This window comes from Scyliorhinus torazame, chromosome 22 (assembly GCF_047496885.1).
Source record: "Scyliorhinus torazame isolate Kashiwa2021f chromosome 22, sScyTor2.1, whole genome shotgun sequence".
Lineage (NCBI taxonomy): Eukaryota > Metazoa > Chordata > Chondrichthyes > Carcharhiniformes > Scyliorhinidae > Scyliorhinus > Scyliorhinus torazame.
Genome location: NC_092728.1, coordinates 94796971 through 94809795, shown reverse-complemented (window position 1 = coordinate 94809795; position 12825 = coordinate 94796971). Strand labels below are relative to the sequence as shown.

At 50.8% G+C, this 12825-nt stretch overlaps 1 protein-coding gene across 4 annotated transcripts in view; it reads right to left on the bottom strand.

Moving 5' to 3' along the window:
• Positions 1-12825, bottom strand: part of LOC140399238 (SH2 domain-containing protein 3C-like) — a 204665-nt gene that overhangs the window by 173252 nt on the left and 18588 nt on the right. For 2 of the 4 annotated variants that reach the window (XM_072488645.1, XM_072488647.1), the window contains one exon: positions 537-617. The exons of 1 other annotated variant lie outside the window; for it this stretch is intronic. In XM_072488645.1, coding sequence (XP_072344746.1) covers positions 537-617 — 81 coding nt within the window. Of the gene's footprint in view, positions 1-536; positions 807-12825 lie in introns of those variants that run through there. One more of the 4 variants, XM_072488646.1, reaches the window with a different exon arrangement.

The window sequence follows — 12825 nt, the reverse complement described above, 5'->3', positions numbered from 1 at the left end:
CACACACACATACACAGGCCCCACTGTAACACACATATACAGATCTCACTCTAACACACACACATACACAGGCCCCACTGTAACACACATACACAGCCCCCACTCTAACATACACACATACACAGGCCCCACTCTAACACACACACATACACAGGCCCCACTGCAACACACATACACAGGCCCCACTCTAACACACACACACAGGCCCCACTGTAACACACATACACAGGCCCCACTCTAACACACACACACAGGCCCCACTGTAACACACATACACAGGCCCCACTCTAACACACACACACAGGCCCCACTCTAACACACTCTCACGATAGAAGACACAGGTCTCAAAGTGTCAAAAATCGGTTTGAAGACTGAAAGAAGTAGCAAAGGTCACACTCCACATGCATATTTTCCATTTAAAAACTTTCCCTTTAAACCATCTGACAGTTCAATATGTCAGAGCACCAAGACGTTTATCTGTTCAGGATAAATGTGCTCCTGTCAGCTCTACAGTGAAATCAATGGTTGGCACTTACTTAGTTTTTTCAAACTCATGGTGGTTCCTGGTGTTAGAGGCTCCCTCTCATTTGGAAACGCAGTGAAAGACGGTAGATGTACTGTTGTGAAGAAAAGAATGAACACCTTTCTGTGTCAGTCATAAACCTCCACACTTTTACAACATCTCCATTGCATTAGCGGCAGCTCCCCTTCTGCCTATTGCACAGAATCATTGCACAGTCATTTCCTGAGAACTGTCAAACGCTTGGGCAGCCTTCTCAAGTGACAAGATCACTTTGTACATCTAGGAGCATCTTAAATGTCACATTTATTGACTCCTTTCTGAACACTCAGTTTCATCTGCTACCTCGATTCTATCTTCTGTTTTTCTAGATGTAGAAAGGCAGTTAATAGTTCCTCTCTGACAGTTAGCCAAGACATCTGTATTCATTTCATTTCTCTGAGGGTTTTCTCTTTAACCCGTTGGAGACTGTTGCCTGTTTTTTTGACTGATTTTAGTGTTTGTCCCAGGGAAGGGAGAATATCCTATGTTTTACAGTCCATGTCAGCATCTGATACTCTCAAGGGAAGATTTGCTCTGGTCGGTGTATGCCAATTGTAAATGTCGAGGGAATGTTTCTTCCACTTTTTATTTCTCGCAGTGTCATTAAGAAACGTTCTCTTAAAACACTTTTACAACTTTCTTAGAGGTAGTGAACATAAGACTTTAATTTGCAATGTTTACAATGTTGTTACCACACAATGGCAACAGGGAATGTTGCCTTTAAGCCAGGTAAAGTATGGACATGTTACAGAATAAAATCATCTCTGTGCTGCTTCATCACTATCCCCCAGGTGGGTACGCCCTATTATTGTGGTGATATGCCTGTGAATAATATTGTACATAGTTAGCAACACGACCTCCAACCAGCTGGTGGCGTCAAACATCGGGCATGTGCCATCCGTCTCTTGCCAGTTGGTAGTAAGTCGTACAACAGGACAGTCGCACATAGGGTAGTGTCAGGAGAGTTTGCAGAACTCAAATAGTAACTTAGTCTGTATAGCATTCTGTTTGTTATATTTCCATGTGTTCATCAATAAATCATCATTCTTGTTAAGTTCTGTGTGCATCATTGCAACTGCACGGTCTCAGGACAAAACAATTATATTTCCCACGCATGGTCAGTTTCTGCCAATTTGGCATCAAGGTTGTTCCATTGGCATGATTGATTATGGGCATCTTGATGCTGTGAATTTGATTCAACCACAGCATCAGCTCATACTCCATCTCATCAGGAAAACGTAAAATGTCTGCACTCCCCTCAAAACTGTCCGTTTTGAGTAATGATGCAGAGAGAGCTTTCCTCTGTGACTAACGATGGCAGTGCCCAAACTGAGCCCTGGGTGGGCGGCTCCTGCGTTTCCCAAAGATTCACCAGGTATAAAACGCTACCGTCATGGCTGACTCACTGTTAGACATGATGCCACAACTAACAGATGTTCTAAATGGTTAAAAAAAAAGACGTGTATTTATACAGCGCCTTTGTGACCCCAGCGCAGCCTAAAGCACTTAACAATCAAGAAAGTATTTTGAAAGTGTAGCTACTGCTGCAATACACAAAATGTGGCATCCAATTTGCACACAGCAAGATCCCACAGACTGCAACATGGTAATGACCAAATCATCTGTGATGTCCGTTGATACCTGTTTGTCTGTTAACACCTGAACTGTGGATAACTGTGAACCGGGGAAAAAGGGGCAGAAACAATGTTCGTTCTCTTTCCCAAAGTGAGACAATTGCGGACCAATTGCGGCAGGCTGGAGAATCGCCTCAACCGCACCATGCCTCCCCGACGCCGGTGCGCGATTCTCCGAGGTGCGGCGAATCGCCGCCATTTGCGCCGGCGCGTTTGGTGCGGCGCCGGTCACGGGACGCTGTACGTGACGGGGCTGCCGATTTTCCGGCCTGGATGGGCCGAGCGGCCGCGTGGAAAACGCAGAGTCCCGCCGACGCCGTCCACACCTGGTCGCTGCCGGCGGGAACTCTGCGCGAAGGGTCGGGGGGGCGGCCTGTGATTGGGGGGAAGGGGGCTCCGTCCCCGGGGGGGTGGGCCTCTGATGGGGCCTGGTCCGCGATCGGGCCCACCGATCGGCGGGCCAGCCTCTGCCCCCCTCCCCGGGCCTACTTTGTTGCGCGTCCGGTCCCAGAACCCCCATGCTATGTTGCGTCGGGGCCGGAGCGTTCAGTAAGGCCACCACGCATGCGCGAGTTGGTGCGTCGCCACTGCGCATGCGCGGGTTTGCACCACCCCCAGTGCGCGGCAGGAAGTAAGGCTGGAGCGGCGTGAACCGCTCCAGCGCCATGCTGGCCCCCTGTGGGGGACAGAATCGCTACTGCCCGCGCCCGTTATGCGCCGTCGTGAAACGCGACGGTGTTCACAACGACGTGTACACTCTGTCCCGCGATCTGAGAATCCCGCCCCCGATTCATTCAGCAGCAGAACTGACTGGAGAGACGCAGCCAACTCTGCTCGGATATATTGCTGGAGGTTTTATCCATGTGACCTCCCACCTCCAACCGGCCCCTCCCCAATGCTCCAGCCAATGGTTGTGTGGCACAATCAACCTTGCAAGCACATCACTATCCCGAGACAATTGGGAAATAAACAAACTCTGAACAGGATTACGTTTTGGGGTTGAGACCCCAACCTTCGCTGGGATAGAATCCTGGCCTCGACCCAACACAGTTTTCAACAGGGAGGGGCCAATTAATGGCCAGAGATTGCGTTTGCCATGTGATTAAGGAGGGCGGGCGAGCTCCAGATACTGGAGGGCTAATAGGAGGCTCTCTAGTTCTGAGGGAGCGACAGCCTGCCAATGCGGGTTAGAGAGAGAGGAGACACCTCGAGAGGGAGGACCCTGCACAGCACTTGCAACATTTTTTAGAAAGAAAAATATCCACAGCTGACAGACCGGCTTTGCGAAGGGTGTAACCAGCCTGTGGCCTGTGGCCATCATTTATCATTGGCACCTGGGTTGGTGGGTTTAATGTTTCAGGAACCCACCCTGGTCTGCTGCCAGGAGGCTGCTTCCTTTCACTGGCCGTGTTTCAGCCATCACAGGGAGCCTGCCTGCCGACTGAAACATTTTGGTCACCATGGAAGGGGAGTGGGAGGCCTGAATTGGCACCTGTTATGCTGGCCTGGTCAGCACTCAGCAGTCGCTAAGATACTGGACCAGAGTCGCAACGTTTTTACGTTTTTAAGGCAGTGCGGAAAGATCGATTCGTTCCAGGAGAGATAATATAAGAAATAGGGCTTGGTTATTAAATAAAACAAACTTTATTGAAATAAGGGAAAAGAAAACAATATTTAAACTTTTGAACTTCAACTCTAACACTAACAGATTACATGCAGTTTCTTAACCTTAACACACTAGTTCCCACTAAACAGCTCTTTAACAGAACATGCAACTCTCATGCCACTCAGACAGGAAGACAAAGGCAATGCTTGCATTCATGAAGCAATTTTTCTTTTGTTAGGGACATTCATTCAGAACCCTTTTCCAAAGCCTGCCTCGGTGGCAACTTTCATGACCTCTCTCGGCCGATTACCAAAGCCTTCTCCTCTACCTGTTCAAAACAGAATTATTTTTCTCTCTTTTCCGCTAAGCTCCGCCCAGCCCCTCAAACAAAGGTTCTCTAGGGTTTCCAGACTTGAACCTATCATCGTTATCTTGGCTGTTTGATGGCCCACTTCCGTTTATACAAAAAAACAGAGCCATGCTATTGCTATGCAACTAACCTCCCATTGATGGACAAAGAGGCCATCAGACTCTGCAATGGGCTAATGGCTGGTCAGACAGGAGTGCCCCAAAGGACCTGGGCAACCTGTGTATTCCCACTAACGTTGACTGGAGCAATGTAACTCGGCCAGGTGAGGGTGTATCCCTCTGACTCTGTGCTAACAGTATTTTCTCTCAGTTGGTTGAACCCCCAAATTGCCTGCTACAGTTGCAATCTCATTTCTGGACCTAATTTCCTAATATCTCCCACGCATAACACGTCTTGATACTTTTGTTGGGTATCTGCCACTTGTGGATGGGTATTCCTTCCGCCCCTGGCCTGATCTGTTTGAAAATAGCTCAGAGGCAGGACTGTGCTGGCAAACGAGCACGCTGGCCGTTAGCGTAAAATTCCAGGTTTACCCGCCTCTGACCCCGCCCTCACTGGCCACTGAAAACTCAGCCCTTTGTTACCCAATTGGAATGATTTTTCCTGTCAAGTAAAGTACCCTCTTCCCTGCTGATGCAGGTTCAGAAAGGGACTGGGAAAAGGCAATTGAGAGAGCATCTTTCTGACTAAAACGTCCATTAAAAATACTCTGTTTTGGCTCCTGAGTAATTCTGAAGTGGACCCCCCCCCCCCCCCCTCCCCGCACACATACACACACACACCACCCTTCCCCCAGTTAGCAAGTTAATGAGCTCAGCTGGGATCATAAGACCATAAGACATAGGAGCAGAATTAGGCCACTCGGCCCGTCGAGGCTGCTCCGCCATTCAATCATGGCTGATATTTTTCTCATCCCCATTCTCCTGCCTTCTCCCCATAACCCCTGATCTCCCGACACTTGACTGAAAACGGGCTCTGACATGAGGGAGAGAGAATGGGCGCCGGGGCGGGGTGCAAAATGTAAACTACCCATTTTTAAAAAGCGGCCCTACACAGAGTTGTTGAAGCTCTTCACAGATAGCCAGATGCTTGTGAAGGAAATCCTAGCAACTCAGGACGCCCTGCGATGTGTGAGTGGGTTGGGAAATGTTGTCAGAGTAATTTACTGCTGGCCATTTATTTACCATTGCCCTAAACCCTTCCCCTAATCTGACAGAGCTATTCCGTAACCAGGCATAGTAAACCACAGTTTGAAAGGAACAATTTTGTCAACCTTTGCGATCCATTTTTATCACCAGCTCAGTCTGAATATAAATATGCAGATCATGCAAATATGATTGGGCTTGCCTGCTGGGCAAGGTGAGATTTGGCATGCAATTTATTAATTACTTTTAGTCCTTGAAGAAGTGACAACCGATACCACAAAACTCATTGTAGAAGCGCCCTCCCTATCTGTAGGCTAGAACTCGAATGGAAGGTTGATTGGGGAACTGGGATTTTGCATTCATCCTGAAACAGCTCATCCTCGGGAGTCAGTGAGAAGCGGCTTGTCCACTTGCTATTGTACAGAATACGAAGGAGTTTGTCCGTCGGGAATCAGTGGGAAGGCATTGGATCAGCTGAATTCTGAACTCGGATAAATGTGAGATCAACCCTTCATCTGATAGCATTGGCATTCTTATATCTTCCTTCACCTCACTAATTACATTAAAATAGCAAGCTTACATTTAAATATCTAGTGCAATTGAAACATTAAACTCTTGTAAATTGTTTTGATAAGGTTTTTCAATATTCCTCCGGGGGTGAGGGAGGGAGCTGAAGACAATAATTAGATGATGATGTCAAATGGTTAACAATTTCCTGTCAAGATCCAGCCTTTAACTCCAGACATTTATGTAGATTCACAGGGTTCAGATACTTATCCCAGCCAATTGCCCGATGAATGTTTGTTCCATTGAGCTGATTTACTTCAGGAGTTACACCGAGGCTGTGATCAAACCTCACAATGTAGGACTTATACACCAGAAAGAGTCAGAGTTACAAGGCCAGGCTTAGAGAGGGTGGTTAGAAATGCCAGCTTTTTGTGGTTGCTGGTTCCTTATTAGCTGGACGCACAATGAATAAAATCAAAACTACTCAACTGTGTATTAATGGCAGATTGTGAGAAAACAAATCTACGCACTCCACCCAGACTATAGAGTCATTGGACTGGATTCTCTGACCCCAGACTCCGAAATCGTGTTCTTCGACAGGGCGGAGAATCCGTTTCGGCTCCGAAATCGGGAGCGGCGTCGGTTTTTAAATTCTCCGCGCCCCCGAAAATCGGCGTACTCCACGTATCCACCGCCTGAGGCCATTGCCTGAGGCCGCCCCGCAAATTCCCGACGGCGTGGAACTCTCATGGTTCTACTGTCCGGGATTGTCGCAAGGCGGCTGCGGACTCAGTCTGGGTCCACCACAGTCAGGGGAGGGCCGATCGGAGGGCCGGGGGGGCTTCATTCACATGTTTACGGAGAAGCACGGTTCCCGGAGTTGGGAGCCAAGTTGGGAGCCATACCCCGGATGTGGACTTCCTGGGGAAGGCAAAAAGACGTTCATGCGGTGTACTGCTAGTAGCAGTGCAGAGTAATGAGCGAATGGAATGTAGTGCATCAGGGAGGACCTCTTGCCAGCAAGAGGCCGGGAGATTTATGGACCATAGGGCCAGCTGGACGGCCCTCCATACCATCCCATTCTCCCTTTCTACCTGTCCGTTTCCCCAGGGGTTGTAGCTCCTCGTTCTGCTGGAGACAATACCCCTGCTGAGCGGGAACTGACATAGCTCATCACTCATGAATGAGGTTCCCCTGTCACTGTGGATGTAGGCGGGGAAACCGAACAGAGTGAAGATAGAATTAAGGGCTTTAATGACGGTGGCAGATGTCATGTTATACATTAGGTTGAGGAGAGTGGCGGTGCAGAGAAATTTAGTGAGGTTGGCATCGTGGTCCTGCTGATCATGGCCGCAGATGGTCACATTGTCTAGATACGGAAACGTGGCCAGCACGCTGTACCGGTCGACCATTCGGTCCATCTCCCTTTGGAAGACCGAAACCCCATTGGTGACGCCGAAGGGGACCCTAAGGAAGTGATATAGCCAGCCATCTGCCTCGAAGGCGGTGTATGGCCGGTCCGATTTACGGATGGGGATCTGGTGGTAAGTGGATTTCAGGTCCACCGTTGAGAAGACCCGGTAACTGTGCAATCTGGTTAACCAGGTCAGATATGTGTGGGAGAGGGTACGCGTCGAGCTGCGTGCATCTGTTGATGGTCTGGCTGTAGTCCACGACCATTCGGTTTTTCTCCCCAGACTTAACCACTACCACTTGAGCTCTCCAGGGGCTGTTGCTGGCCTCGATGACTCCCTCCCGAAGCAACCGCTGGACCTCGGACCCGATGAAGGCCTTATCCTGGGTGCAGTACCGTCTGCTCCTGGTGGCGACGGGTTTGCAGTCTGGAGTTAGATTGGCAAAGAGGGCAGGAGGATCGACCTTTATGGTCGCGAAGCCGCACACAGTGAGGGGAGGTGAGGGTACGCTGAATTTAAGGGTCAGGCTCTGGAGATTGCACTGGAGGTCCAGGACGAGGATAAGTGCAGCACAGAGGTTAGGGAGGACGTAGAGGCGAAAGCCGTGGAACTCTACGCCTTGGACTGTGAGCGTGACCGTGCAGTACCCCCAGATCGCTACGCGATGGGATCCGGAGGCCAGGGAGATACTTTGATTGGTAGGGTGTACCTTAAGGGAGCAGCGCCTTACCGTATTCGGGTGTACAAAGCTCTCGGTGCAGCCGGAGTCCAGTAGACAGGAGGTCACATGGCCATTGACTTTCACGCTGGTGGATGCGTTGGTCAGAGTATGTGGTCGGGACTGGTCGATTGCCATGGATGCGAGCCGTGGTTGATCATCGGGTAGTGAGACGGCCGTTGAGTTGGGGTCCTGAAACGCCATTGGTATCCATGTGCTGCGGGGTGGACAAGATGGCGGCGCCCGGAGGTCCTGGGGTTTACAAAATGACGGCACCCATGGAACGCACGTTGTGGGGGTGGAGCAAGATGGCGGCGCCCATGAAACGCCCATTTCTCACACATGGCCTGGGGAGGAGAGGAGGATAGTGGCACCCATTGTCCGAAACCGGAGCTGGGTGGGGGCGACCGCGGCCGCTGAGCGGGCCTGGCACACCGCTGTGAAGTGGCCCTTCTTCCGGGAGGCCTTACAAAGGGCAGCGCGGGCCAGACAGCGTTGGCGGGGGTGTTTTGCTGGCCGCAGAAATAGCATCGGGGCCCCCCGGAGATCATTGGCTGGCGCGTAGCGCAGGCGTATTGGGTGGGTAGCGCCCCCGCTGGGGCGGCTGCCTGTGGGGCCCATGAAGCATAGGAGGAGTGGGCCGCGCGGTTGGGGCGTAGGACTGGACATTGCGCAGGGCGTCCGTCCTGGAAAGCGCTAGTGTTTTAGTCTCTGCGAGGTCACGCGTGGCTCTCTTCTAGGAGCCGCTGCCTGATAACATCAGACCCAATCCCAGTTACAAAAGTGTCCCGCATGAGATCTGGTGCTCCTTAGCTGTAATGTCCTGGCAGTCACAGTCCCGAACTACTGGGATCAGGGCCCTCCAGAAGTCCTCGATTGACTCGCCAGGTAGTTGAGTACGCGTTGCGAGCGCGTGTCTGGTGAAGAGCGTGTTCGTCTTCTGCTCATAATTTTCTTTGAGTTGAGTCATGGCATCAGCATAATTGGGCACATCCTGGATCAGCGGGAAGACTTTGAAACTCAGTCTGGAGTACAAGATTTGAGTCTTCTGAGCCTCTGGAACAGGGGTCGGCGCCGCGTTGATATACGCTTCAAAACAAGCTAGCCAGTGCTGGAAGTCCTTTCTGGCGTTGCTTGCGTGTGGATCCAGCTGCAGTCGATCTGGTTTAATCCGGAGGTCCATCTTCTGAATCAGACACTAATAAATTGAGGCACGATCAATTTGACTGGAGACAAAGTTGAACCCAAACTGAGGCTTTATTAGTATCAGATGTGTGGCCTCCCACAGCAGCTGACGAAATGGCTGCGAGCTGGAGGCCACGCATATTTATAACCCGGCTCCTGGGCGGAGCTGGCATGCAGGGGCCCCAGGTGAACCTGTAGTGCAGGTTCTACCGTACAACCTCTAATATCAGGACACAGTGGTTTAGCACAGACTGTTGTCCTGAAACAGAAGCCAGGATGTCTTCTCGGCGTTTCAGCTGCTGCTGATATACCAGATTTTCATCGGGTCTCCACTGGGGGCCTAAGCTTGATTCAAAGGATTCCCCACTCCTCGCTCCGCCCCAAGCCCACTATTTGCCTTGTAAGATGGAGGGAGGAAGTGTCGTCCCTCTCTCTCTCCCCCCCTCCCCCCCAACCACCACCACCGTGCCCCCTGCCCACCCCACTCTTACAAGCCCATACAGGAAACGGGAACAAAATGGAAATGAGATGCTAATGGTCTACCCTATTTACTTGGGACATCCACTCATGTCTTTCTGGAGTTCCAGTAGGACAGCCGTGGAGTTTTGTGGCCAAACCGTTAACTCCTTCTGTCCAGTCAGCTTAATCGCTTGGGCTTAAAGCTGTTTGCTTTTCCGTGAACAACTTGTTTCTCTGACCCAGCCTGTTCCCACGTACCGTGAAAGCAGAAGGAAGCGATGTTGCCACACCCAAGATATTTGCATGGCCTGAGCCACCAGTAATTGGGCTCTGATGAGAAGAGTAATGTCTAAACACAGCACCGGGGATGGAGGTTGTATAATTGGCCAACATGTCTGCATTTCAGATTCTCAGAGATTGGACACAGAGTCAGCCCCACACATTGCCCAGATAAATTGGGCCCTGCTCCTGTGAACCTCGGAGAATCTCAGTGGCCATCTACGATATGACATTACAACAATGGCTACACTTCCAGAATACCTCAGTGGCTATAAAGCACTTTGGGCATCCTCAGGTCACAGAAGGCGCTATATAAATGAAAGCCTTTCATATAAATGTAAGTTGTTGTTGTTGACAATAATCCACACTGGGTTACAGATCTATCTACCTGCACTGATTCACTATTACTCAGGCTTCACAGAACATGGTACCATTGTGTCTGTCCTCTGGCTGTATTTGTATAATCTCTATGTCAGTCAGTCTCATATATATATTTTATTTTATAAGCACACATAGTTTTCACACATTGTTGATGTTTTGCACTGAGGAATCATGAGAAAGTGATTGTTTTAACATAGCCAAAAGGCTGAGGCATGAATCAACAAATGTCAAATGTCCACGAGGTATTCGATTGGAATCTCCGATTCTGCCTTGACCCTAGATTCTCCTGGGATTATGGGGTAACAATCAAGAGTTAGAACCGTGGCTAATTCGGACAATGCTAACCTCTATCCTTTCAATTACTGTCAGCAAAGGTGAGACAGACTAATGCATTATCAACTGGGAGTGACTCCATGACCTTCCCGAACTGTTTGCCTCAGTACCACCCCGAGTGGTGCATATAAACCTCCAGCCCCATTAGGATGGGACTCTTTCATTCTCTCTTTTTAAACAACGATACTTCACGGTCTGCTCTCTGTGTGAGCAGGTGTTGAGGTCCCTTTAAAAAATTTGAGTGTTCCATTACAGCACTCGACAAGCATGAGGAAGGATGGAGCCCTGTAGCTGGAATTAATCAAAAACACGTGTGCATCTTGAGTAAATAAAGTGAAGCAGCTTCCAGTGGCAGACGGGGCAGTAACCAAAGGACAAAGATTAAAAGTGATTGGCAGAAGAATCAGAAGAAACATGAGGAAACATTTTTCACGAAGGTGGAAACAGATTCAGTATTAATATTCAAAGGCAAATTGTGGGGCAGAGCAAATTAATTGGACCCTATCCAAGAGCTGGCAAAGGTCTGATGAGTCGAATGGCCTCCTTCTGCGTTGTATCGCTTTGCGATTCTGTGAAGCGAGCCGGCAACAGAGGAGGAGGAAAAAGCAGGGAACCCTGGCCAGTTTGTCTCACCATTTTCTCCGCAGGCCACTAAAGCCAATTGTAGATGCCGTACCATTGGCCCCACTTGGACCAGCTAACTCACCTCAGACCAAGTGTTAGAACCTATGTAGCACACAATGACTTACGAGAGAGACGAATAGAGATGAAGTCGATGAGGCTTTATTAAGCGTGACTTGTTCCCCGCAGTTCAGCAACAGACTGGAGCTGCGGGGAGAAGCCCGTGTTCTTATACTCTGCCTTCAGGGCGGAGCTAGGGATCAACAGCCAACCAGGACCCGGGATCTGTCAGCCAATAGCATCACGGCTTCACAGTCCCACATGACCCCTAATGCATACTACCACATTCACCCCTTGTTAAAAATGAACCCGGCGGGGTGGTGCTTCGCATGGTGGTAGGGGTTTACAAGGCTGGTCCTGGGAGGAAAAACATTTTTTGGCATGTCCTTTCAATGCCCTACACTTTGCCCCACATTGGGCTATGTACAGGGTTTGTGAACTATTTACAATATTCGTAAGAGGAAAAAGAACATTCTCGTTACAGTCCAACAACGTTCTTGTGTTACACCGATGCCACGAGTCGAGCGGGCGGTCTGGTCTTCCTTGTCGATCGCCTCGGCCCCGGTGGTGGTGCAGGTGCTTGTTCCCGCGTTGTCGTCTCCGGGAGCTTTTCGGTGTCTGCTTCTGTTTCACTCCTGGTCGGACATGGGAGGAGGACCGATCCTCCCGGGAAGGGGGCGGTTGCGGGGTGCGGCGGTGGCAGGGAGGGGGTGATCGGTGTCGGGGGGGTGTGCGTGTTGCCGGCGGGCGCCAGGTCTCGCAGGGAGACCGTGTCCTGTCGGCCGTCGGGGTACGCCACGTAGGCGTACTGCGTGTTCGCGTGGAGGAGATGAACCCTCTCGACCAACGGGTCCGACTTGTGCGCCCGCACATGTTTCCGGAGCAAGATGGGTCCTGGGGTCGCCAGCCAGGTCGGCAGCGACGTTCCGGAGGAGGACTTCCTGGGGAAGACAAGGAGGCGCTCATGAGGCGTTTGGTTAGTGGTGGTACACAGCAGCGACCGGATGGAGTGGAGAGCGTCCGGGAGGACCTCCTGCCACCATGAAACCGGGAGATCCCTGGACCGTAGGGCCAGTAGGACGGTCTTCCAGACCGTGCCGTTCTCCCTCTCTACTTGCCCGTTCCCCCGGGGGTTGTAGCTGGTCGTCCTGCTCGAGGCTATGCCCTTGCTGAGCAGGAACTGGCGCAGCTCGTCACTCATGAAGGAGGACCCCCTGTCGCTATGGATATATGCGGGGCAACCGAACAGTGTGAATATGGTGCTAAGGGCTTTAATAACTGTGGCCGCTGTCATGTCGGGGCAGGGGATGGCGAAAGGGAAACGGGAGTACTCATCCACCACGTTCAGGAAGTATGTGTTGCGATCGGTGGAGGGGAGGGGCCCTTTAAAATCCAGACTGAGGCGTTCAAAGGGGCGGGAAGCCTTGATCAGGTGTGCTCTATCTGGCCTGAAAAAGTGCGGTTTGCACTCTGCGCAGATGTGGCAGTTCCTGGTGACTGTACGGACCTCCTCCACAGAGTAGGGGAGGTTGCGGGACTTTATAAAATGG